At 37.9% G+C, this 27,950-nt stretch overlaps 1 protein-coding gene across 4 annotated transcripts; it reads right to left on the bottom strand.

Moving 5' to 3' along the window:
• Positions 1–677: 677 nt before the first annotated feature.
• PPP6C (protein phosphatase 6 catalytic subunit) lies at positions 678–27,950 on the bottom strand. Of its 4 annotated transcripts, XM_036022224.1 has the most exons (8): positions 27,550–27,744; positions 26,865–26,891; positions 16,010–16,105; positions 9,470–9,535; positions 8,340–8,481; positions 5,300–5,379; positions 4,916–5,125; positions 678–3,941 (listed from the first exon to the last, which is right to left on the bottom strand). In XM_036022224.1, the coding sequence occupies exons 1-8, from the start codon at positions 27,559–27,561 to the stop codon at positions 3,693–3,695; spliced, it is 882 nt and encodes a 293-aa protein (XP_035878117.1). In that variant the 5' UTR covers positions 27,562–27,744; the 3' UTR covers positions 678–3,692. The 4 variants fall into 4 exon arrangements, with proteins under 4 accessions (XP_035878117.1, XP_028386643.1, XP_035878118.1 ...); XM_028530842.2 differs by lacking the exons at positions 26,865–26,891; positions 27,550–27,744 and adding an exon at positions 27,767–27,950; XM_036022225.1 differs by lacking the exon at positions 26,865–26,891.

A 27,950-nucleotide genomic window follows, 5' to 3' on the forward strand; every position in this document is an offset into this window, starting at 1 on the left:
TCTGATCCCAAAGCCTATGTTTTCCACTATTCCATAATGCTGCCATGCGGTCTTCTCTATCCCATTCCCATTTGCAGACAAAAGCAGGTTGTTGAGCACAAGAGTGGGTGCCCAGGGAGTAAGTGAAATGTACTTATGTAATGAGTATTTTTGTTGACACACACACACAAAATAAAATCTTCATAAATTTCATGCATTTTTTGATTAACAACAACAACAACAAAAAACACATCTGAGTGATCTAAGCCAGCATAAGCATACTCTCACAAGGGTAAAGCACGTATCAGTAAGAGGGGAATAAGGAACCAAACTTCCTCAAGCATCAGCTGTCTGGCATCATGCTAGGGGGCTCTGGGAATGCTTCTTGGCATTTTACGACTGTATTATTATTTCCTCAGCATGAACGCGCACTGTAAATATATAACCGAAAGAACTGTGACAATCTCATGAAGCATGGTTCTGGGCATGGACCCAGGACATAACAATGGATGATGCCTTTAAAGGGTGAACACTGAGCTCGGAGTCAAATGCGGAACAAGAAAGTTTCACTTCTCTTTACTAGTCAAGCAACCAAGTGAAGGAATAATCATTTTTAATTTAAATTGTGTTATATAAAATGCTAACTTCTTGTTGGGACATACTACAGACTATGCATTAGATAAAATTTTCTGACAAACTTCCTATAACACTTTTATTAATTTACACTGAGAGAATATAGCACCTTTCATCCAAAGAACTGAAGGTGCTTTACAAACATTAGCAGTTAAAAAACAATGACATTTAAAAATCTGGATTCTTGCTATTAAATCTCTTCAACTCCAGGTACACAATTTTCTGGAGGCTCATGTAAAGTAATTCTATTTCTCACAATGAAAGAGGCTCAGAAAGTTGAGATTTGCTTTCACAATACAGGCATTTTCCAAAACCTGGTGCTGGGCTTACAAAGCAAAAACACACAAATCTTAATGCAAGGAACAATATTTCAAACCTTATTCAAAAGCAAAACCCAGGATTTAAGACGTCAAAATCTTGCAACAGTTCTAGACATCCAGATGGAGTAGGAGCTGATGCAGGTTGCATGTTAGGTATGCTCTTGATCCAGGCTTTTTAGGATCACACCCAAAGTAACACATTTCAAATGGTGAGATATTTCAGGAAGAAGCACTAATCTATAAAAAGCTAGCCAAGAATATATTAGGCAAGTAAGGAAAGGGAGTGATTGGCAATTAAAGTCGACAGTTCTCACTAGAGCCTAGGATACTTTATTAGAAACCAAGTATATCATAGGCAAATAAAAATAGTTATTACCCCCATTAATACAACATAAGGGATTTTACATTCAGCCTAGATACAGGGAGTAACAGATCCTTCTGTCTACACACCTATGACTTGCAAGTGTCTTCCACCACCTGATTACTCTATATAGTACATAGCCCTTATTTCGTAGAGGAACCCAAATATTCCTGTTAGGCTTACAAAGTCCAATACATTCACTCTCTCTTCCCTTTACATGTCTAATAGTAAAAACTATTTTTTTCCATGCAAAAAGCCATTACTCGGTTGGGGAGAAAAAAAATCAGGCAGAACAGAGATGGCAGTTAAGGAAACGGACAGAACATTATTGGCACTTGCCCAACTAGTGACAAACAAATGCAGTACACCATGACTTAAAAATCAAAGTCACATTACAGGGATAACTACAACAACTACATCAATCTACACTAGGGAGTGTCGAAGGGGAAGGGAGGGCTCAGGGTTACTGGTTTTATTGGTACAACTGAAAAGCAGAGGTGAGGAAGCACTTAAATACAATTTATGGTAACAGAAAAAAAAATACTGCAGAGAGCTGTTTAAACACCACACCAAGTTGTCTGCATCATTAATTTCCAGTGTTTAACAATTAGTAAAATACATAGCTACATATCCCTGTAAGATTAATACCTTTCCCCCTGAATTACACTGGGGTCAGGGCAATGACACAAAGCTACTGACCCAACAGTTCAAGTGTGTGCAGCACATGTCTTAGCCACTTCTTTCATATAGCTATACAATTAAAAATTATACAAGTAGCTGGGTGGTTGGGAAAAAAATTGCAAGTGTTGTGCTCATTTAATAAAAGAAAACCCTGATGAAAAATTATGTTCCAAGAAGCGTAGGCTATAAAGATTTTTATTGCATTTTTAGATAACCTGGAAGTTCTTATCCTGAAGGGGAAAAGTTGGTTTTCAAAACTACCTGAACAGATGCTAAAGTGCTTTATTAATTGGCTGGCTTCACAAAGATTTCCTGGAATGACAAAAATTAATTATAGTAGTAAAATGATACCAACTATTTCACAAAATGGTAAATTCCAACATCATTTATGACCACAGTCATAAGAGACACTGGAACACTTGTCCTTATTAGTGGACATTGCATATCAAGAACTGATCATCACAACCCTTTGGATATTCAAATTACTTACACAAAGCCGAAACATAGTATCACAGACCTTTACAAAAAAGGACAATTTGTTTCCTTCTACATTTTTTAAAACCTGCTTCAGATTACAGTTCACAAGTACAAGAGTCCTGACTTTTCAACCTTTCCAGTTGCAGTTAGAAAATGAACACTTTCTAAAAGTTAAGGTCAAGTGTTACAGCAAGAGAATGATTCCTATTGAAAAGTACATAGATTTTACTTAATGATACTCATGATAGATTGTAAACTGGATTGATCACATTCTACTCAACTGGTATCAAATGAACACATCAGTATTACAAGTATTAAATGTTTTTCTACTACTATAGAGGATATAAACCAAAACATTAATATGGCAGTTATGTTTTTAGGCACAGTTTAGTGATTTTTTTCTTAAATAAATAGTACTGAATTTCAGTTGAAGTTTTAAACTCAATAACCAAAGGGTCAAGAACTCTAAAAAAAAAAAAAAAAAAAAAAAAAAAGAATAACTTTAAGCTAACAATGTAAGCTGTTTAAAATTTCTAACACTTTAACCTATCTGGATTTTATTTAAGATTACTTTATTAAAAAATACAAGGAATCTGAAAAAAGATCAATACAATTTATCTTAATGTACAAAGTCATAAATTGTAGCAGTTTTTAACTGAAATTTAAAAACACAACAAGGAGGGCAGCCCTTTAGACCAATTTATTTTTATCCATTTAAAATATCATCCAACAAAGGACAATGAAGTTTACAGCTGGGATAAGTATACATAACTCTAGGCATTTGCAGTCCATCGTGCCCACTGAATAACAACTTTGCTGCTGAAATTTCTTAAAACTTACCAAACTAAAACAAAAGGCTGAATGATACAAAAGGAGGAGTATTTCAGTGTAGTCTTTTCTGTCAATTGGCTTTTTATAAAAAGGAAACACATCTTGTTTCCCCCAGACCAGTAAATAAGCAAGAGCTACATGCAGCAGTATGAGTATTAAGACATTTCTCAAGTCTTCTCAGATGAGTCCAAGGTGGGGATGGGATGGGGGAGAAAACTGATAGGAAAACATTGCTATAAACACCATAACAAACAATAAATTTAGATAATTTAAAATTAAAAAAAAAGGCAAGAGGCAGCATTTCAGCAGCAAAGTGCTCAATAAAAAGTATATTATAGAGGGTAATACACAAAAGTTGGGATAAGAAGAGGGCAGAAAAATGTGACCGGTCAGCAGGATGGGCTAAGGCCTCAAAGGAAATACGGCGTCGTTGTTCTGGGAGGAATAACACGTTCTGAATCTGGAACTGCCCGGAATAACTTTGGTTCTCTTGTATTTACATCTTTGAAGACCATGATCGAAGCAATATTTCCACAACGATAGCAGTAATTAGGAGCGGACCATACTGTTACCAGCTTTTCATCAAACATAAACTTATAGCCTTCGTGCACCAGTTGGTGTGCTCTGCAGATGAGTTTTAAGTTGTTGATATGAACAAACTGCAATTCAGAAAGGTGTTGTTAAGTATCCAGCATATTGCTTTTTAAAAAATCAACCTAAATATATAATAAACAATTAAATAAAGTATAAACCCTGTCACTAAATACAGCTCTCATGATTATAAAATCCATTCTACAGTTACCCCCAGTAATTTCAATGAGTTATTAGCTACAGAAGTTTGTATAACTTACATTTGTACAACTTACACAAACACAAGTCATACAAACTTTAATAAGTTTGGCCCGAGTCTATTAAGTTTTAGAAATCATACAGCCACACAATTAGAAGTCTCTGGAAGAAAAGCATTCTACAGGTACTATCAGATGTGAAAGAAAGTTTTTATGGTTTAATAGTAAATATATTGCTACCATATCTATGATTTACTGAGGGTTTAGTATGGTTCCTGAAGAACTTCAGCCAAAGATTTATCATCCTTCTTTTGCAATTTAAGGGAACAGAGATTCAGACAAGATGAGTAACAAGTTATTCTGAACCTAGCTCTCTCTGATTCCATGCTGGATTACTTCCCAATATAGCTCACCTGTGTGTGTACATGTGTGTGGAAACAGCTGAACCTCAAAAAGTTGCTTATTCACAATATATACATATATCAAGTCATTATATTGTACACCTCAAACTAATATGACATGTTAATTGTACCACAATTAAAAATGTAAACATTAAAGTATACATTTTTAAAGTTGCCTATCTTACTCTTGCTTTATCTCATTACTTAATCACAACATTTGAAAGAAAAAGAACACTTATTTTACATGTATTACCAGGTGTAGATGCTGAAAGAGGTGTTTACATTACATCATCTCATCTAACCACCCAGGAACTACTTACATGAGAAATCTGATATCCAAAGCCACCAGTTTAAATAAACTAGGCTACAAGTTTGTTTACTGCCACCATAATTCTTTAGTCATCAGCAACCAATAAATCACTTTTCTGAAAACGTTGGCTTTACCTCATTTGTGACCTTTGCGCCAAAAAGCCAACCTGCTCCTCGGGGACTGATAGCCCAAGTATCCACATCTTCAGGATCTGACCAAACCAGATCACAAAATGCTCCTTTATGAGGAATTTCTTGATTCCGTTCAATGGTTCGAATTTGATCCAGTGTTTTGATATCAGGAGATAAACCACCATGAACACACAAAATTTGCTCATCTATTAACTAACAAAAAAGATAACAAAGAGTTGAACATACAAAAATAAACTCAGTCACATCTGAATTCATGCATGAATCCTAATAATGTCAATATAACTAAAATAACAATTAGATAAAAGTATGCAAAGTGCTATTGGTAAGAAAACACTTGAGGTTTTAAAAAGATTTATATAAACTTACAGCTGCTACTGTGAGCATGTCAAAAACTTTGGTACAGTATCTCCAGGCATTAGCATTTCCATATTTGGTTTGGCACTCATCTATAAAAGAAACAGGAGAGATCTCAGTAATGCAGTTCTGAGTCTGCCGATAAAAATAAAGAATATAGACTGGCTGGCACAGCTCAGTGGACTGAGCGCAGGCTGCAAACCAAAGCATCGCAGGTTTGATTCCCAGTCAGGGAACATGCCTGGGTTGCAGGCCACGGCCCCCAGCAACCACACATTGATGTTTCTCTCTCTCTATCTCCCTCCCTTCCTTCTCTAAAAATAAATAAATAAAATATTTAAAACAAAAAATAAATAAATAATACATTAAATACTGGGACAAAAGAAATTCAGCTTAAACTAGTAAGAGAGTAAGAGAGTTCAGCTTATCTTTATACTGACAGAATATAAACAATATTCAAAATAAAAAATCTAAAACTAAAGGGTTATAAAATTATTTTCAAATCTTTCAATATATGCCTTAATTGTGGGCAAGAAAATTCATATTAATAATCTCAATGATTCTTCTTCAAAGAACTTCTTAACCTTCTTCATTAAAAACTTCAATCACACAGAAGTGTTTATAAAAGCAGCTATTTTGCTTTAATGGCTGAATTCTGTTTCTAATCCCTGAGGTCCTGGGATTCTCTGGGGCAAGGGCACAGATTTTATTTATATATATATAATTATACATATAATATTTATATATAGTTTTATACATATATGTAAAAACATATTCACAGATCTTTGGGATATCATATATATGAACGTGTGTGTGTACACACACACATATAAACACACACGAGGTTTATCCAGAAGGTATCCAGCCATTTAATATGAAAAATAGAGGCATTTATTAGATATTAGAAATATTGTACATAGGACAATGACACCTCAGTCCCCTTCAAAGTAGGCCCCTTGGAATCTCACACAGCTCTCCCAATCGCCATCAGCTACCCCATTGTATTTTCTTAAATATCACTGATGGTCTGAAATTGCTCCCTTTTCAAAGGTGATTTTAGTTTTGGGAAAAGTCAGAAGTCGCAGGGCGCCAGATGTGGGCTATAGGGCGGCAGAATCACCTGGGTGATTTCATGTTTTGCCAAAAAACTGAGCCAGATGTGATGTGTGAGCAGGCATGTTGTTGTGATGAAGCTGCCAATCACCAGTTGCCCATAGCTGTGGCCTTCTAAATCATCCAATTGTTTCCGTGGAGGAATATTCAAGCTTAACTCAAACTTTAATGCAGATTGGTTGCTCTACTTACTCAGTTGTTTTGAAGGCCATGGCCACATGCTACACATGCTCACTCACTGGCAACTACAGCTCCCACTAACCAGTACAGTGAAGTCGTCATTGTTCACGCATGCACATTCCAGTCCACTCTCCTTGAACATTGTTGTACAACCTGTTCTTGTCATATTAACAATGGCTGGACTTTTTGTGGACAGACCTCATATATGTAAAAGGATATTCATTCAGCTATGCATATACAGTGGTCCCTCACCTATCATGGGAGTTATGTTCCAGAGACCCCCTCGATAGGTGAAAATCCATGAAGTAGCGGTGTTATATTTATTTTATTATTTGTATATATTTTAAGGCTTTATAAACCCTTCCCACACTCCTATAAACCTTTCCCACACTCTTATAAACACTTCATATGCTCTTAAACACTTTCTACACTCTTAAACCTATGCAACTTTAACAACATATAAAATTCTATATGGGTACTCACCAGTGAGGTATACAGTCATTCCTCACTATATCACAGTTCACTTGTTGAGGGTTTAAAACCCACAATACAGTGAAGCCGCAACAACTGAACCATGATATAGGGAGGGACAACTGTAACAGCAACTTAAAAATAACTCCAATATCCAATGTTAAAGAGACTACTTAATACCATTATAGGATATCCATACAGTATAATACAATGCAGCTATAAAAATAACATTAATGAAGTAAAACGGCAGGTCACAATATTAAATGAAAATAAACAGGTGTGATCTCATTTTAGTGTGGTGTGTATGTGCACACATGTATGTATACAACAAACACATACAAATATGTACATACATATAGAACAGAATCTCAAACTTGAGTGTGCAGAACATTCACCGTTAGTAGATTCAAGGACCCCACACTGAAAGATCTGCAGGGAGGTCCTAGTAATCTACATTTTTAACAAGCACCCCAGACGATTCCAATGAGGTAAACTGAACACTACACTTTTGAGGCACTGATCTATTGGGTTGGCCAAAAAGTTCATTTGGGTTTTTCCGTACAATGGCTATAGTAGTCCTTAGTTGCCATTCACTTCATTTGAAACACTTTTGTTAGGCTGTGACAGCTATCATGTCAGCATGCATTAAAAACATCAAAATAGGTGAATATTTGTGCAACTATTTTAATATATAACGTGGAAGGAGATACGCAATTATTTCAACATATTATGCTTTATTATTTCAAGAAAGGTAAAAACATACCTGAAACACAATAAAAGGATTTGTGCAGCATGTGGAGGTGGTGCTGTGACTGATCAAACATGTCAAAAGTGGTTTGCAAACTTTCTTGGTGGTACTACTGACATTATGGCCAGATAATTCCTTGCTGTGGGCTATCTTATGCATTGGAAGATGTTTAGCACCACCCCAGGCCTCTACCCACTAGAAACCAATAGCAGGAGATAGCCGACATACTCAAATATCCAAATCAATAAAGTTATTGGTGAAATGGAAAATGATGTGTCTATTATATTACGGAAAAAATATAACAGACTTACTGGCCAACCCAATAAAAAGATACAGACCAAAAAGTTAAGAATGGTTCTCTCTCCAGGAAAGATTTTCCACTGACTGAGGGAAGAGGGGAAGTTAAAGAAAGTGAGAAAGCGGAAAAAGATTATCTGTATTTTCTAATCTTACTATAAAACACATGTATGACTTGTGTGGTTTTTTCCCCAAAGAGCAAAGTGAAACAATATTCAGAATCACAAAAATAGAAGGTCTTACCATAAAATCCATACACCTGTGTTATCTGTCTACTCTCATGATTTCCTCGCAAAAGTGTAATACGATCAGGCCATTTAGCCTTTAGTGCAAGAAGGTAAGTGAAGGTCTCCAAACTATAGTAACCTCTGTCTACAAAATCACCCTGTAAAGTAAAAGTTTACAGTTATAAACAATATAATAGCAACAATATTTTTTAAAATTACACCAAACTTTACAAACTCAGAGACAGTCCAAAATAACAAAAATGTGGAGTTATACATTGAATTATTTGGAAATTGAGTTTTGACAAAAATTCAAATGGAAATAAATAGGCTGTTTTTACTAAGTGTTTGTGCTAGTCTACAATTTAAGAGGCCTATAGGTACCTCCAGTACAATTCTCTCAATGATTTTCCCTGCAAAACTACCATTTTTCCAATTCTCTATTACCTATATTAACAGATTTTTTTAAATCATGTATAAATCCAAATTTTAAAATAAATTTCAAAAATAATTTAAACTGCATCAGAAGAGCTGCCGACTTGAAGAAAATAGGGTTATTCTATAAAAGCAAATACCACAATTATAACAGTGTTCTATGTTCAGCTTTGTATTTAACAATGGCATATCATGACATGCCCATTAACGTTTTACTTGGGCCAATATTAGACCAATACAAAAACAGCTAAAAAAATAATAGGAAAGTGACACAGAAACTTTCAGAGGACAGAAACATGACAGAATGATTCAGAAAAAGTAGAACAGTAACATTACATTCTGAAAGAAAAGTTAAGTAAATATGACTCTTAATAGCAAGTGTGTATATTCATCAATCCAAGGATTAATAATATAAAAATGAATGCTCAAAACAGTCTGGTAAAATAAAAGTAAATATTTATCCCTTCTAGTAGCACTTCTGGGATATTTTTCAGCCCAAACATTACTGAGGGCTGCAACCCAGTCCTACGTATATAGCAGTTTACTAAAGCATTTATTCTCAACTAGAGGACAAGGAAAAATGTAGAAAAATATAGAATCACCTTTTCAGATATTTAAATAGTCATTATCACATGGCAAAAATTACTTTGTAATTTATATGTAATGGAACAGGTATTTTTAAGTAAGTACTTGATATCACTGGTGTTTACATACCATAAATATGTAGTTTGTGTCAGGAACCTGACCTCCAGTTCTGAATAGTTCACAAAGGTCATAAAACTATAAAAGAAAGGCAATATATGTTAATCACAAATTTCTATAAAGGAGTAAAATAATAAAACTGAGAATGAAATGTGTAAAGAAGTAGTTAATTAAGAGGACTTCAAATATTTACATTAATTTAAAAAATGTATAAGCAAAACTGCCAAGGACGCAGCTCCCAACCCCTGCAAAAAAGGCATTACCACAAAGCTCACAGCCACCATTAAAGCCACTCCTAGATCACTGGTGTTATAGGCCTCCCTCTCAAATTTCTTTCATACATCTCCGCACCCATCACTTGAGATTTTGAAATCATTTAACTTAACAGTTACCTAACTTGTCAATAAGCCAACCTAACCATCCCTTCACATATTCAGCTCTATTTCAATGAAATAAAAGGAAACACATAGGTAAACATTTCTCTCAGCCCTGGCTAGGGGGCTCAGTGGATAAAGCGCCTGCCTGTGAACCCAAGGGTCGCCAGTTCAATTCCCAGTCAGGGCACAAGCCTGGGTTTTGGGCCAGGTCCCAATAGGGGGGGTGTGAGAGGCAACCACACATTGATGTTTCTCTACTTTTCTTTCTCCCTCCCTTTCCCTCTGTATAAAAATAAATAAATAAATTTTTTTTTTTAATTTCTTTCAAAGAATAAAATTACATGACACTTCGGGCCATGAAGAACAAATCGATCCACCTTCCTACACTCTACTGTTGGAAATGTGTACCCTCAGAGTCCACAGATATACAGTGTCTTCTCAGTAACAGGTAAAAACAGAATCGTGTATTTCACCATATTCTATCTGACTGAAAATTGGTAAATGACTAATTATACATTTGTAACGTCAATCAACTAGATTACCCCAATCTAATTCTTAAAGAAAACTTCAATTTTTCTAAAAAAAAAAAAAAAGATTTTGGATTAAAGGAATCGACTATAATAAACTATATCAACTACAACTAATAATTTCCTACACATTTATCTTTTACACTTGAAAGTAATATTACCTAAATTTCTAATACTCAAGACATTATAGCAATCTTGATAACAGTGAATAAAACTGAAATTTAAATGTTAACTACTGAAATAAAGCATTCCCCTTTATAATACTTTCATAAGTCTAAAGGGTTATTACTTGTTTAAACAAAACTTTAGAAAATTGAAAATATAATTCTCCAATCTTCTTAAAGTTAAGAAACAAGTGACAAAAATGTTCAATCTAAGTGGAAGACCCCCCCCCACACACACAAAAAAATTGCTATTTCTACTATGTAGAGTCCCTTCCTATAAAGGACTATGATGTGTTTAGGCATATACACTCTTTACATATTTCACACACACACATAGTATGAGCAGTAAAAAAGAAATGTCTATAGATCTATATATACGTGCCCTGTTCGAAAAAACTCCAGCCATTTTTAATATAACAAGAACAGTTTGCACAACAACGTTCAAGAAGAGTGGACTGGAATGCGTATGTGTGAACAATAACGACTTCACTGTACTAGTCAGTGGGGGCGGTAGATGCCACTGAGTGAGCATGTGTACTGTGTGGCCATTGCAATAAAAATGACTGATCAAGTAGAGCAATGAATCTGTATCAGATCTTGGGTTAAGCTTGAACATTCCTCCACAGAAACTACTCTGGTGATTCAGAAAGCCACAGCCATGGGCAACTGGTGATTGGCAGCTTTATCACAACATGACCACTTGTGCCTCACGTCTGGTGCAGAGTTTATTGGCAAAACATCAAATCACCCAGGTAACTCAGCCCCCCTACAGCCCATGTTTGGCGCCCTGTGACTTCTGACTTTTCCCAAAACTAAAATCACCTTTGAAAGGGAAGAGATTCCAAATCATCGATGAGATTCAGGAAAATATGATGGGGTACCTGATGGAGATTGGGAGAACTGTGTGAGGTCCCAAGGTGCCTACTTTGAAGAAGACTGAGGTGTCATTGTCCTATGTACCATGGTCCTTGTATCTTGTACCTTCTTCAATAAGCGTCTCTACTTTTCATATTACATGGCTGATACCCTCTGGACAGACCTCGTATACACACTCTCAGTGTATTATGTACTTGTATGTGCAACTCTGACCTACTAATTCCCCTTCTCTGACTATATCCTAAATGCAAAAAAAAAAAAAAATCTGTGTAAATACACAAAAAATGTGTTACAACAGCATTCAGAATAATAAAAGAAAAAAGCTTCACGAGTAACATTAGGAAACATTTTAATAAAGTATGATCTACCAACTCAAGGACTGTGACCATGTGTGGTCATGAATAATGATTATAATGGAAACTATGTAGAAAATGGAAAAATAATCAGGAAAAAGAATGGAACACAAAACTATACCTACAATATAACTACACAATTTTACTATGTAAAACCTGAGTATGTATACACACAGTCAGGAAAGGAACATTAAAAAGCTTTACGAAACAGCTGCTTTCATAAAAGTGTGGTAGAAGAGTAAGTGAACTTAAATTTTTCTACTGATGTTTATAAAAATATGTTCTTGAATAAAAGCTTTATAAGTTTCCATGTACCCTGTGTATGTTTAATAGACAAAAATTCTGCTTCTGGGATGCATAGTTCCTATTCTATATTGAAAGGTTTTTTCCAAAATTATTTAATAAACATTTACTGAGAACATGTACAGATAATTTACCCTGTAATAGAAGTCCACCTTATCATTTCACAAATAATTTCTACCATCTATTATGTGTTTTTCATACCATACTCTGTAAATGTTCTCATTTTAAAACAAAACCAATCCTGAGAAGTGGATTTTATTCCATCATTAAAGGGAAGAAAACAGTTAGCTAGCTCAGTAGTTTTTAAACTTTTTGGTTTCAGAACCCATTCATAGTCCTAAAAATTAGAGGTCTCTAGAAAGCTTTTATGTAGATTATATCAATCAGTATTTACTATATTACAAATTAGAAGAGGTCATTTAATAATTCATTTTAAAAACCAATAACTCATTAAATAGTAACATACACATATTTTAATGAAAAAATAAACTGTTTCCCAAAACAAACAAATTGAATGAGAAGAGCGGCACTGTTTTACATTTTTTGCAAGTCTCTTTTATGTCTCACTAAATACAACACAGCTGGACTCATTCCCTGCTTCTGAATTCAGTCCGTTGGGTTAGAGTGATTTAAGTATATGAAGAAAAGCCATATGTGTAACAGTCTGTCTTACAAAAGGGAGAAGTTATTTTAATTACCTTTAGAGATAATGGCACATATTCTTTTTTTTAATATATCAAAACTTGAAAAGTAGTCTTATCATACTTAGATAAACTAGTGTAACACTTTGAGTGGATAACATGGAAATAACATTTCATTACACATCATCGAAAGCCTTATTTGTTGATAGATTATTATAACCACTCATCTCATCGGAAAAGTCTTTAAATATCTGAAGGTGTTAACTTCATGGTGGTAGACTCAAATCTTCCAAAATTCCAATTTTTCATTTGAAAACTCAAATTTTGGCATTGGCAACAAATACTATCCATTGTGTTCCCTAAAGTGACTGGCTCAGGACTTCCTTCACTTTTGCAAAAATGGCTGCCACATACCCATGGTTAGTTATTTCTTCTCTCAAGTAAAAATAGCGTTCCCGAAAAAAAGAGGCTACTCAGCTCTCAATACAAAGAACTGCACAAGCACTTTTGCTGGAGCAAGCCATCTTTCTCTGGCATGCAGCAGATGTGCTTTGTGCAGACTTCCTAGTTCACCAGGGTCAAAAGAAGTATCTACTCCACCTAATCAACAAAACAAACAAGTGAGCAAAACAGAACCAGGACTTGGAAATAAAGAACAAACTGACAGTGACCAGAGGGGAGGGGGACAATGGAAGGGGGAGAGTCAAGGAAAGGAACTTGTATAAAGGACCCAGCAACAAAGACAATGTGGGGGGGTGCTGAATGTGGGGGGTGGGAGGTGAGGGGTGGATAGGGCAGAGAAGCCTAAAGGGGGAAAAATGGGGATGGAGACAACTGTAATTGAACAACAATAAAAAAATTTGTTTAAGAAGTTATCTACTCAGGGTTGAAAATTACAATTAATATCACTGCTTCATCGAGGACCACCCAATGCGATAGCAGTATTCTAGTTCACTGGGCATGCATGCTGGTACCGAAGACAATGACAACCAGCACAGTCTGGTGCTACTCTCTTGCTTTGTTCTGAGGTACCAGCAGTTTTACCCTCAACTGATTTTGTGACACCTTAGGGGACCTCGAGGATCCACAGGCCATACTTAGAGAACTTATGAGCTAGTTTAAGTGGCTTCTGAAACAGCTAGTATGTAACCAAGTCAGGATTTAAACGAAGTTCTGATATTGAAGTCTACCATTTCCTCACTAGATTACACTGCTTCAATGCCTCTCAGCACTACAGTTGGTCATTTTCATCTGCAGATTCTGGATTCTGCATGGCAGACTCATTCCCAGTAAACCAAGAGCAAATCGAACATATTTGGGGGTGGAGGGGAAGGGAAGTTATGTTTCTGCTAACATGTACCATGTAGTTAGGCCTACAATGATTGTGTCTGTACTGAGCATGTACAGACTTATCTTTTTCTTCCCATTATTCTTTAATCAACTATCTGCATAGCATTTACATTTTATTAGGTATTATAAGTAATCTAGCTTTAAAGTATATGGGGGGATGTGCATAGGTTATATGCAAATAACTAGGCCATTCCATATAAGGGACTGGAGACCCCAGGATTTGAGTGGGAGGTCCTGGAGCCAATCTCCTCAGGATACCAAAGGACAGCCATATATGTTTGCCAGCATATTTCTTTATACTCATAACCCAATCCCACAATTCCAGAACTACCCAAGGGAAAGACATCTGTAACAAGACCCAAAGGACACATCTTACATTTAGTTTAGGGGTAGAAGCTCCACAAGTCCCATGCTTTTGATTAGCAATTGTTTCAAAGGATCTGGTACAAGAGAAACAATGTTCACAGTCTGGTGGTAGTCTTAAATTAACATAGGCTACCCCACACCCCAATTGAGTTTCAAATCTCTGCTCTGTCCCTTAAGGGCTCTGAGAGTTTGGGCTAACTCTTCAATCTTTCAGTCTCGGTTTGCTTCTCCATAAAATGATCCATTCTTACAGGACTTCTGAAAAACTTTTAAATGAAACATGGGAAAAAGCATTTTGTTAACCTCAAAGCATAAAAGAAACATTAGCAAGAATTGTACATTGGGATGAAGGTATATATGATACAGAAGTACAATTTTATAATTTAAATTGATTTTTGCAATTTGAAGTTGTCTCTAACTTCCTGACCTTTGAACATGACTAATTCATATACTGAAAAGTTCTCAATAATCTCTCAATTTTGATATAAGTAGAGGCAAACACTGCTTAGTTTAGTCTAGCTGTTAGGAATCTGTTAAGGAACTTTATGTCAGCAAAATACAAATGTTTATTACCTTTGGAGAGAAATTACGTGGAAATTTTAAGAAATCTACTCCTAAAATCTACTAACAGATTACAGATGACATAATGGGGACTCTGTTTAGAAGCCAAGAATATGCAGCTGCCAGAGTTCTTATAATCTCAACCATTCAGAGAACAGATTGGAAAGCCAAAAAGAAAAGAGCCCTGTAAGTAGTAAAAATAGAACTTCACTCATTGAGCAGCCCTCAACCACAACCAATTTACTCACATTTCTGCTCGTTTAGGCAGTTATATGTAAGTCAGGGAAACTGCATGTAAGACAGTTATTATTGTTAATACTCATAAATACTATATTGTTCACAATGCATATATGTCTTGTAGCCCCAACTTCACTGTATGCATACAACCAAGAGTGATCAGTTCACTTTTCATTGCCCTATTAAAAAAAAAAAAAAAACTTTGTAAACACACTAGGCTAAACACTGACAGTAAGAGCCTAAAGATGAGGTGTGCCCATCCTGCCTTGAAACTCTTAAAAACAAACAAACAAAAACCAGCAGATGAAAAAAAATTAATGAACTAAATCCCTCTCATCCCATCCTAGAAGTGACTTGTTGTGAAATCATGCACCAACAATTTTCTTTCTGAACCTTTGCTATTCTCAATCCCACTGAGGAAATGAGAAATTTTCAACAAAACATGATAGGAGAGAATAGAATGAATAGAAAATCAGTGCCTAAAACCAAAGCATCTCTTATTAATCATAGTAACTATGAGCGGTCCACATTTGTGTTTTTTATCTTCCACTGTCCACAGAACAACAGGGCTGCTTTCTACTTACTTTGCAAGTACAATTTCAACAAACTCCATGAATAATTTGACCACTGCTTTTATTTGCTGTACCAGTAACCAGGAATCGTGTCTTACAGACTGAGGTAACTTAGCCAACTACCAACAACTGATGTTTTTTGTTTGTTTGTTCTTTGCAGCACAAGTAGAAACACACATGAACTATGGACAGTATGAAGCTAAAAATCTGCTCATAAAATTTTACCTGTCCATGTATGTCTCCACACACTGTTACTGGTGTTGATACTGGCTGAACATTCGACTCTTCCAAGAGGAGGTCACAAACATAGTCACATAGCCGCTGTAAGAAGAAAAGACAAAATGTAATCTTTTACTACAATATTAAAACTAACAATCATATGACAAAAAGACAAGAACTAATACATTGTTAGATAGGAAAGGAAACTGTCCTTTGATGATCATGAGATTATGTTTACAGTAATTAGCTCCCGAAGTTTATAACCTACTATCTGCATTTTTTAAAACCCTAACTCACTTCCATGTATCTTAAGGTTATCTCCAAAGAATGAATATGCCAAGTTTGGCCCATATTTTTCTAATAGTCTTCTATTACCACCTTTTTTTTCCTCATTTTACCGGAATAAAGAGCACTGCTCTTTTTAAGTTAGCTTCATAAAGTAGCAATTAATACCTTAAAAATGTTTTTTCTGCTACCGTATAATTTTTTAAATAAAACTATACAGTGATTTTTTTTAAGCCTCACTGAAGACACACTTTCATTGATGACAAACATCGATGTGAGACAGAAACACCAACTGGTTGCCTCCTGACCAGGGATCAAACCCCCAACCTAGGTCTGTGCCCTGACCAGGGATGGATTACAATAAACCAACCGAGCCACCCTGCCAGGGCAATACAGGGATGTTTTCAAGTACCATCTCAGACCTTAGCCACCTTTCTTAGATATAATGCCTTATTCAAATAATACTTAGAATATTTTTTCAGATACACTCACCCAACCCCCTCAAAGAGAATTCCACCAAAGGTATTTTTAGACATGCTTTGCTGCAATTTGTTCAAGAGTGGGCAGAGTTTTCTGTTTGTTAATATGAGACCTGCATGTTGTCAGATACTTGTCCCATCCACACTTCCTTTCAGATTTCACATCTTTTAAGAAGAGTCCTAATTTCTATCACTGAAGGTCAGAGCACATACCATGAATACAATTTAAATGTTTCCAACACATCCTCTGACAAAAGCCACTGAAGAAGCTCATCTCCCACTCTTCTGTCCACAATGCATCTCTGGGAGAGACAAGTTCTCTATTTCCTACAATGCCAATCTTTCTATTAATAACTGCCCATTCTCAGGAAAGTGCTGGCTACTTATATATTTGAGGGCTGCACTTATTACACCCCTTTAAAGATCATTTGTTAAAATGTTACCCAAACAAACCCACTATAAACTCCACCCTGAATTAAACTCAGATTGTCCTTTAAAGAGGTCTGTCCTCACCATGTATTGCACTGCCCTCCCTTCCCAATTGCTTTTTCCCAAATTGCACTTTAATGTCATGTTATCAACCTGCAGTAAGGGACACTGTAGGAGATGGTCCTCTCTATAGCTTGTCACTGTGTAGGCGACAAACAAGGTACATAGAATGCTGTGAATGAACAATTGCCTTCAAGGAGGACCCAGAAGAGAAATGTCTCTTTGCTTTTAGAAAAAGAGGAAGGGGGAGTGAGAGAAAGGAGAGAAGGAGAAACGTCAATTTGCTGTTCCACTCATTTATGCATTCATTGGTTGATTCTTGTATGTGCCCTGACGGAAGAACATATCCTTGGCATATCAGGAAAATGCTCTAACAAACTGAACTACCCAGCCACAGCCACTCTGTGATATTTTAATTGATCAGTTCCCTTCTTTCAGCAGCCTCCCAGAAAGTTTGGGGCATAATTTCAAAGAAGTAACCTGATTATCACAGCTTTTATTTTATATATGAAAGTATATTCTCACTTTTACTGATGGTTCCATCTTGGTTTCCTACCTTTATTTTCCCTTTGCCTCACTTATTCTGAATATAATTTACCTTGCTATATTGAATGCATTTTGTAAACCACTCTATATCCTTTTGGAACCAAGTGAGTTATCATTTAATTCACATTTTGAGAGTAATCACAGCACAAATTCCTGAGAAACCCTCCATGGTTTCCATATTTGAATGTTCCAGAATGTGAACCCCCATATAGTTGGCTCTCCCAGCCCGTAATGCCTCCTGAACTGCAAGGAGTTTGCTCCATACCCCCAGTACTGATCTAAAAGTAACAGTACACTATAAAAAACATCACTGTGAAACCCTGCCCATCTCAAAGGCCAGTGAGTGCCTGGAGAACACATGTAAACTACTCAGGCACCATCTTTAACCTGAGGCCAGGCACACTAACTTGAGTAAAGTAACAGCTGCCCCCTGTAACTGCCACTTCTATAGTCCCAACTGAGGATTTAGAGTTAAGTCTCTAAGCCAAAATCATTGCTTCTCATCTCTCCAGCGCAGCAGTAGCTTATAAATTCCTATCAAGCAAACCCAAAAATAAGAAGTCCATGAAATCTCAGCACAAACTCTGCATATGTCAGCTAGCTTTATGTAGAGTGGCCTCAGGCCAGCCTTGCCATGGGAGAAGCTCCTCCAAAGCCCTTCCGGTTTTGTTTTGCTGCTTGGTTTGTAGGAAATGTGGTTACTCTTACTTAACCAAAAAAGCAAGATTCTTAATCTTATCCCAAATTTAGGGCAAATTATATCTGTCTCTTCCCATGGTCCCCAATTAATTCCTAATCCTTGAATAATTAGGGGTTCATGGCCCCCATTCTGAGGAGAAGATCCTATTTCCCTTGCCTACCTTTTCCTTAAGAAACTTGCTCACGGTTGCATTCTATTATCTGCTCCTGTCTTCCTGTTCCCTCTTGTCCCTCAAATACACTGGGTTTTAAATTCTCAACCACAGCACTACTACTGATTAATTCTTTGTTGTGAGGGCTTCTGTCCAGTGCACTATAGGATGTTTAGCAACATTTCTGGCTTCTACAACCACTAGATACCCAAAGGAACCCCCACCCTGAGCTGTGACACACAAAAATGTCTCCAGACATTGCCAAATATCCTCCAGTGCAAAGTCACTCCCAGCTGAGAACCACTGGTCTTGACCTTCCTCCTGAGTTTAATACTACTAGAACAATGCCTGGAGCACATATGGCAATCAGTAAGTATTTATTAACTAACCAACGTGTGTATGCAAGTCTTCTGAACATTTCTACCTCTCAAATTTAGTATTGCCCAAACCAAACTCCCTTGCATTCCTTAATCTAGTTATAATATTTACTAAGTAATCCATGCCAGAAACTAAGAGATTACACTGAACTTTTCCCTCTCCCCATCACCTAGACCTACTCGGTCAACAGGTTCTATTATATCTTCTTCATTTCCTTTTAAACATCAGAATCACTTGTTACTTCAAGTTCTCATGTCACCTACTCTATTGCTTCTATGAAATTCCTGTCCCATTCCAATCCATGGTCCATGATGTTGCCATAATAGTTCTAAAACCCAGTGTCACTTCCTTAAAAATCTCTCAAGGGCACTCTTCTGTTTATGGCAGTGTCTCAATTCAGATACCATTGTCACTCCTACCATATACAACAATGTATTCCTGTAATAGAGTTCTGTGAATCTACTTTTGTTTCTTAGTTAGCCATATTTTAAACAATATCAAAAAAGTCACAGTATGGTGTTTCCCCTTAAAATATAAAAGCACTTTATACAACCTAAAAGATAAAAGTTTGTCAGCCTTATCTTCCATGATTTGCCCTCTGCCTGTCTTCCCAGCACCACTTCCAGACATACCAACTGCCTCAAATTCCTCGAATCAACCCTGTTCTTTCTTTCAGATTAAGCTATACATGGCACATAGTATCTACATGTTCTTTCCTTCCTGTTTTGTTTACCTGAGTAAACTCTACTCATCCTCTCATTTGTTCCTCCTTTGTAAAGCCATCTCTGTCCTCAGAGTTAGATACTGCTTCTGTTTCCCAATACACTGGACAGCCCTCTATTTTAGCACACCATACAATGATCATTTGTTTACTTCTCTATCTCCCTTACTTCTTTATCTCCCTTATATTGAGAGCCCCTCAAAAGCAGAGAGGAGTATGAGATTCTACCTCTAGCACCCACAGGGAATAGTACTTGACACAGGAAACATTTAAAGAAATGTTTTTGTAAAGCAGTATACAGTTTGATGCCAAAAACCTTATACTGATTGTCACATACAAGGCAGTGATCTAAGACTGTGGAGAATACAATAAACAAGATATGACCCTGGTCTTCAAGAAGCTTATAGTCTAACAGTAGAGACAGGCACACTTGCTATCATACAAGACAGAATACATACTCTAAGTGGTATGTACAGACAATGAAATATCAGCTCACACCTGTCAGAATGGCCATCATTAATAAGTCAACAAACAGCAAGGGCTGGCAAGGATGTGGAGGAAAGAGAATCCTACTGAGCTGTTGGTGGGAATGCAGATTGGTACAGCCACTGTGAAAACAGTATGGAATTTCCTCCAAAAAACTCAATATGGAACTGCCTTATGACCCAGTTATTCCACTGCTGGAAATATGCCCTAAGAATTCTGAAACACATCAAAATTAAAAGCTTCTGCACAGCTAAAGAAAACAGTATAAAAATAAAAAGAGAACCAACTGTATGGGAAAACATATTTGCCAATGATACCTCAGACAAGGGTTTAATCTCCAAAATATATAAAGAACTTACAAGACTGCACTCTAAGAAGACAAGGAATCTAATTAAAAAGTGGGCAAAGGACTTGAACAGACACTTCTCCAAGGAGGACATACAGAAAATCCAAAGACACATGAAGCGATGCTCAATATCGCTAGCTATCAGAGAGATGCAAATTAAAACCACAATGAGATACCACTTCACACCAGTCAGAATGGCCATCATAAACAAAGCAACAAACAACAAGTATTGGAGAGGCTGTGGAGAAAAGGGGACCCTAGTGCACTGCTGGTGGGACTGCAGACTGGTACAACCACTATGGAAAGCAGTATGGAACTTCCTCAGAAAACTAAAAATGGATCTGCCTTTTGACCCAGCAATTCCATTGCTGGAACTCTATCCTAAGAATACTAAAACACCAATTCAAAAGAACCTATGCATCCCAAAGTTCATAGCAGCACAATTTACAATAGCTAGATGCTGGAAGCTACCAAGATGCCCATCAGTAAATGAATGGATCAAAAAACTATGGTACATTTACACAACGGAATTCTATGCAGCAGAAAGAAAGGAGCTCCTACCCTTTGCAACAGCGTGGATGGAGCTGGAAAACATTATGCTTAGCGAAACAAGCCAGGCAGTGAAAGACAAATACATGGTACAAATACATGATCTCACCTTTAACAGGAACCTAAATAACAAAACAAAGAAACAAGCAAAATATAACCAAAGACACTGAAATAGAGGACAGGCTGACGGTGACCAGAGGGGAGAGAAGAGGGAATCTAAGGGGACAGTGGGAAGGGTTCACAAGAACAAACTTAAAGGACACATGGTCATAAACTAAGGGGAGCGTGGTAATGGGAGGGAAGTGGGGAGGGTGGGAGGGGGGACTGGATTGGGAGTAAAAAGGAGAAAACTGTATTTGAACAATGATTAAAATAAAATAAAAAAAAGAATTCTGAAACACCAATTCAAAAGAACTGCATCCTTAATTTCATAGCAGCACTATTTACAATAGCTAAGTGTTTGAAACAGCCCAAGTGCCTGTAAGTAGATGAGTGGATTAAAAAACTCTGGTACATTTACACAATGTAATACTATGCAGCAGAAAGAAAGAAGCCCTACCCTTTCCACAGCATGGATGGAACCGAACTATTATGCTAAATGAAATAAGACAGTTGCGAAAGACAAATACCATATGACCTCACTTATAACTAGAATCTAACGCACAAAATAAACTAATGAGAAAAAGAACCAGAGACATGAAAACATGGAACAGACTGACAGCTGTAAGAGGGGAGGTGGGAAGGGGGATGGTGGAAGGAATAGGAAGGGACTAGTCAAAGAATATGTACAAATGATTCACAGACATGGACAAGAGAGAGAGGACTGACTGTGGGAAAGAGGGGTGGGTTGGGTGAAAAGGGGCAAAAGGGGAAAAGAAATTGTAACAACTGTAATTGAATAAAAAATAAAAAGTATAAAGCAAAAAAAAGTAGTATGTATGGAATAAAAATGCTATAGAGCAAAGTATAGGAAAAATGGAAATTTTTAGTAATAAATTAATTCAGGCATGTACTCTGCTGAATCAATGTGGCAAAAATCACTTCAACTTTACCAATTCATCTACTCTGCCTATCACAAGGAGTATGTAAACAACAGAATGGACATGACGGTGCTCAGAAAACTATCAGGAGCTATGTAAATTCTAATCATTGCTAGTAATTCTGACTATGGAATCCAAGTGCCCCGCATGGAGAAACTGGCATCTAAGCTAAAGCTCAAAAGAGGCATGGACTGTACTGCACAGAGGAAGCATCGGTGGTAGTTAAGGACGAGAACCCCGGAGCCAGACTTGCCTAAGTTTGAATCCTAGCTCCTCCACTTACAGCTATATGACTTTGGAAAGTTACTTAATCTGTTTCAGTTACCTGTTTATAAAGCAGGGCAGATATAGTAACCAACTCACTGAATATTAAATAACTTAATATCTGTATTATGTATGTTTTAAGCAGGTGTGGAAACACACTACAAAGAAGCAAAGAAGCACAGAAGCAGGGTATGTGGTCAGAAGACAGCAGTCCAATGTGCTTAGAACAGAATGTAAAAAAAAAAAAAACCAGGTAGGAAGTGGAAAACATACATAGAAAAGCAAGCTATTTGCCATCCTAAAAAGGCTACTAATTGTATCACAAAGAGTTCTGCAAGGAGGCTTTCCAACCTAATTCATGGGTTAGCTGGACATCCTCAGGCAGATCTAATGCTACAAAGCTCGGTTTTCCCCTCGGTAAAGTGAGAAGGGTACAGAACTAGACGAAAGCTGATTAACTCTCTGCTCTGCAATTCTAGGGAGTGGGTTGAGGAGTTGTTGCAGGCATGCACCGTCCCATCCAACACCCACAGCAACATGTAGCTACTGAGCACCTTAAATGTGACTGGTCTGAATTGGGATACATCATAAATGTAAGATATACACCTTATTTCATAGACAATACAAAAAGGGGAAAAATTACCTTAGTAACTTTATATCAACTACATGTTGAAATAATGTTAAAATGAATAAAATTAATTTCACCTGTTTCTTTTTTACTTTTTAAGGTATTTTCAGGCTTACATTTCTGAGCATTTTATTTCTACTAGACAGCACCATTACAGTCTATTTTCAGAATATACAGGAAAATGTGATTCAGTGGCCAAAGCAACAAACAAAATGCAAGGCCCTGTGAAAGAGCCTTGAAAATACAGAACGCACTCTTCTGGCCCCATACAAAGCCATGGTGTGTGCTGATGTCCTCTACTATGTTCCTTTTTCCTTGCACTACCTGAAGAAAGATACCATGCAAACCAAACAACTCTGGTAAATAGCATGATCAGTAAGACAAGCAATAAGGTGACAAATATATATGGACATATACAAGCATGGAAGGATAAAAACTACAGTATATGATGACAATCTATAAAATCAGACAGAGGCTGAATTAGATGGTGCAAAAGGTTGTTCAAATGTCGGGGAAAAAGTTCTCTGAAGCTTTATGGAGGCATTTCAGACAAAGGTACAACTTTACAAAGTAGGTAGTCTCAAATGAAAAACTCTGGGATGGCTCAGACTAAACATAAAAGTGAGTTCTAGAAAGAGTACATTGACTATTAATCCATAAAAGCAGTTACTAAGGAATTACACAATTCTTTACATTGCATCTCTGAGATAGACACTAGTATTCTCCCACCCCCTACCATGGTAACAGTCTTCAGTTCCTCAATAAAAAAGTGAACACCAACTCAATGTGCAATTTCTTTGTTTCAGCACCACCTTTAAAAACCATTCAAGCCCTGGCTGGCGTAGCTCAGTGGACTAAGCGCGGGCTGCGAACCAAAGTGTCGCAGGTTCGATTCCTAGTCAGGGTACATGCCTGGGTTGCAGGCCATGACCCCCAGCAACCGCACATGATGTTTCTCTCTATCTCCCTCCCTTCCCTCTCTAAAAATAAATAAATAAAATCTTTAAAAAAAAACATTCAAAAGCTCCAACAATCTCCAAGTTATAGAACCCATCAACTGTCTAAGTATTGGGTTGGCCAAAAAGTCCGTTACATTTTTTTCCCATAAAATAAAAGACACTTTCATTTTCACCAATAACTTTATTGATTTGGATATTTTGAGTATGTCAGCTATCTCCTGCTATTAGCTTCTAATGGGTGGAAGCCAGAAGTGCTGCTAAACATCTTACAATGCATAAGACAGCCCCACAGCAAAGAATTATTTGGCCAAAATGTCAATAGTACCAAGAAAGTTCACAAATGACATTTGACACATTCGATCAGTCACAGCACCTTCTCCATACACTGCACAAATCTTTTTTTTGCATTTCAGTTGCATTTTTACCTTTCTTGAAATAATAAAGCATAATACAATGAAAATGTTGTATGTCTTTTTCCATCTCCAATATTAAAATAGCTGCACAAAAATTCACCAATTCTGGTAAGTTTTTTAATGCATGCGGTTATGACAGTTGTCACAATACAATCTAACAAAATTGTCAATACAATCTAACAAAATTGTTTCAAATGAAGTTAAAGGCAACTAAGCACTACTAGAGTCATTACTGAAAAAAACTAAATGAACTTTTTGGCCAACCCAATACTGAAATTTAAGTTTTCAGTACACCTGCCTTTTATCATTCTTTCTTCCACTTAGCCAGATATGGAATCTGTATCTTCCACAATCAGCTCTGAAATCTTTTTTGTGGATGAGAATTGCATGACCTCTTTTTTAAAAAAGGTTACGCTTTGGTCCATTCGCTCTTATATTTCATCCTTATTCCTTCAAAACAGTTATGTAGATTTGAATCAGTATTAGTGATTTGACCACTTCCAGTTTAGGTATAGAGAAATCATAATTAAATCTAGAACACCTTATGCATTTATTGTTTTATTTAGTACCTCCAACTTCTAATCAGTTTAAAACACAGTGAATTTCCATCTTTTCTACCAGATCAAATCTTTTCCATAATGATCACTAAATGGCCCTAATGATTTCTTTTCTTCCTCTGACAGAATCTTTTATTTTGGCTTTGAAGCCTCTGAAAAGGTGCTCCTGGAATACTTTCCTGGCCTGCCTAATTTTAGTGTGCACTTCATGCCAAGAAGTAGAAATAAAATTAAATTTCTTTAAATAACCCAGAGATGAGCAAATTAAATCACAAGCAAATTAATGTGGTAAAAACAGTTCCATCACAAAAAAATTCCACTTAAAAAAAATAATTCATGTCCTGGGTGGCGTAGCTCAGTGGATTGAGCACAGGCTGCGAACCAGGCATCGCAGGTTCTATTCCCAGTCAGGGCACATGCCTGGGTTGCAGGCCATGACCCTCAGCAACCACACATTGATGTCTGTCTGTCTGTCTGTCTCTCTCCCTTTCCTCTCTAAGAATAAATAAATAAAAAATCTTAAAAAGAAATCTTAAAAAAATAATAATTCATAATTTTCCCCAGTAGATACCCCAAAAATTTTTTTTAAAGTTTATTAAGAAACACACACTCTGGCTGGTGTGGCTAAGTGGACTGAGCATCCGGCTGGGGATGAAAAGGTCACCAGTTCGGTTCCTGGTCAGGGCACATGCCTGGGGGCTGGCCAGTCCCCAGTTGAGGGCATTTGAGAGGCAACTGAACAATGTTTCTCTTCCTCTCTTTCTCCCTCCCCCTCTCCCTAAAAATAAATAAATAAAATCTTTAAAAAAAGAAAAAGAAACAGATAGATGCTTAATACGTCCAACTGTGTTGCAAGGAGAAATTAAATGGTTTAATTATATTTCCTTGAAGTGGGAAGGAAATCTAATGTTTATCAAACTACAAGGTCTAAAGAAAATCCAAGTGATTATCCGAATCATTTCAATATCTAGTTTCAAGTTAATATCAAAATACATTTTCATAATAAGCAACATTTTACTAATTATAAAACCCAAAACTTAAAACAGCTTTACATATGCCGAAGAACCAAAAATTTCACCATGATTCACTGATACACAAAAACCCACTTCCCTCATGGGGTTAATAATGCTACCTAAAGATGCCTGGGTTAGTTTTCCATGAACTGGGTACCAATGTTGGTGGTATATTTGTTTCCTAAAAAAAGCACCTAACAAGCCCTGGCTGGCGTAGCTCTGTGGACTGAGTGTGGGCTGCGAACCAAAGCATCGCAGGTTCAATTCCCAGCAAGGGCACATGCCCGGGTTGCAGGCCACGGCCCCCAGCAACCGCACATTGAGGTCTCTGTCTGTCTCTCTCTCTCTCCCCCACTCCCTTCCCTCTCTAAAAATAAATAAATAAAATCTTAAAAAAAAAAAGCACCTAACAGAAAGGAGCCACAAAAGACTCAGATGAGTATGAAAGCTACATTCCTACTAATATTGGTTTTGTCCCCGTTTAATTAAATCACCCCATGAAGAAGGGGAAAATGCACAAGACTGATGACTCCCTATCATTTAGCCCTATCATTAATTCCCCTATAAGTAAAAACAAGTTACATTCACAACAGCTCCTTTGGCTTTTAACATTTTGCATACTTATTGACCGTGGTTAAAAACCAACTTCCTGTATCAAAAAAAAAGAGCAAAAAAAACCCCCAAAACCCAGTAACATCTTCCTTAAGAGAAAAAAAAGTCACAAACAAAGATAAATTGCTTCAAGCCCACAGCTCAAAGAATTTTTTTTAAAAAACGCAAAAACAGCTACTGACAGTTTACTCACCTCTCAGCAAATCAAAGTTAACTGAACAAATAAAAACAAGCAGCAGCACTACTGCGAAACACTGCGAGACACCTGAGCGCTGGTTTAACAGACGCAGGAAGAGAGACTTGTCAAAGCCTGACATTCCTCCCTTTTCGCCGCGCGCACGGGGACTGTCACTTGGATTCGGCAGCGACAGAAAACCTCCCACCTCCGTTAGGAAACCCAGGAAAGGCGATCCCGAGTTCAGAAGGGATCACGGGGGAACAACGCCAACGACAGAAAAGCATTGGTCTTTATGGAGGGACTACTACATCGTCCACTTAAACGAGCTCCACGGCGCCCTCGAAAACGGGACTCCGACCCGAACGAGCAGAAGGAAGCCCGCACCCCTGAAGAGCAACTGGGCGGAGAGGCTGGGGGAGAGACGCCTCGGCATCCCTTCCTCCTACCTCTCGCCCAAGCGGCCGCCCGGTCCTCGGGAATCTAAACACCCTGGGGCCGCGGTCGCGGGCCCGGGGCATCTGTCAGACGCCGGCCACCCAGAGCTCCTGTCACCACCTCTGGAGGGATGACCCCACGCCGAGGGCACTGCCCGCTGGGGCCCGGGTCGCACTCGGGGAGGCCGGGGACCGGGTGAGAAGAGAAGGGTCTTCCAAGCACAGCTGTTAGGGCTCGGAGCCCCGAGGCCGCCGAAGGCCAGGAGGGGCCACCCTGGGGCAGAGGCCGCGACATCCCCCGGGCTCCCCGCTACGGACCCGGGACGGCATTCGGCGGACTCCCGCTCCCCGGGCTCCCCTTGATCTCCGCGCGACGCCGAAACGGGCCGGGTCGCCCGGCACCGCGTCAGGCCCTCCACCATGACGGGACGGGATGCTGGCGGGGGTCCCGCGTAGAGAAGGGCGGGCCGGCGGGCGCCCCGCTGCCGGAAGGGGCGAGCCCCGCCAGCGGCGCTCCCGCCCCGACCGAGCTCACCTTCAAGTCGTTCTCCGGGAGGTACTTGCACAGCCGCGCTATCTCCACATACTTGTCCAAGTCCAGGGGCGCCATTTTAGAAATAACAAGCCCCGACGGCGGCGGCGGCGGCGGCGGCGGCTGAAGTAGCGGCGGCAGCGGCAGAGGCCGAAGCCGGAACTCTTCCTACGTCACGTCCGGCCCA

This window comes from Phyllostomus discolor, chromosome 3 (assembly GCF_004126475.2).
Source record: "Phyllostomus discolor isolate MPI-MPIP mPhyDis1 chromosome 3, mPhyDis1.pri.v3, whole genome shotgun sequence".
Taxonomy (NCBI): Eukaryota; Metazoa; Chordata; class Mammalia; order Chiroptera; family Phyllostomidae; genus Phyllostomus; species Phyllostomus discolor.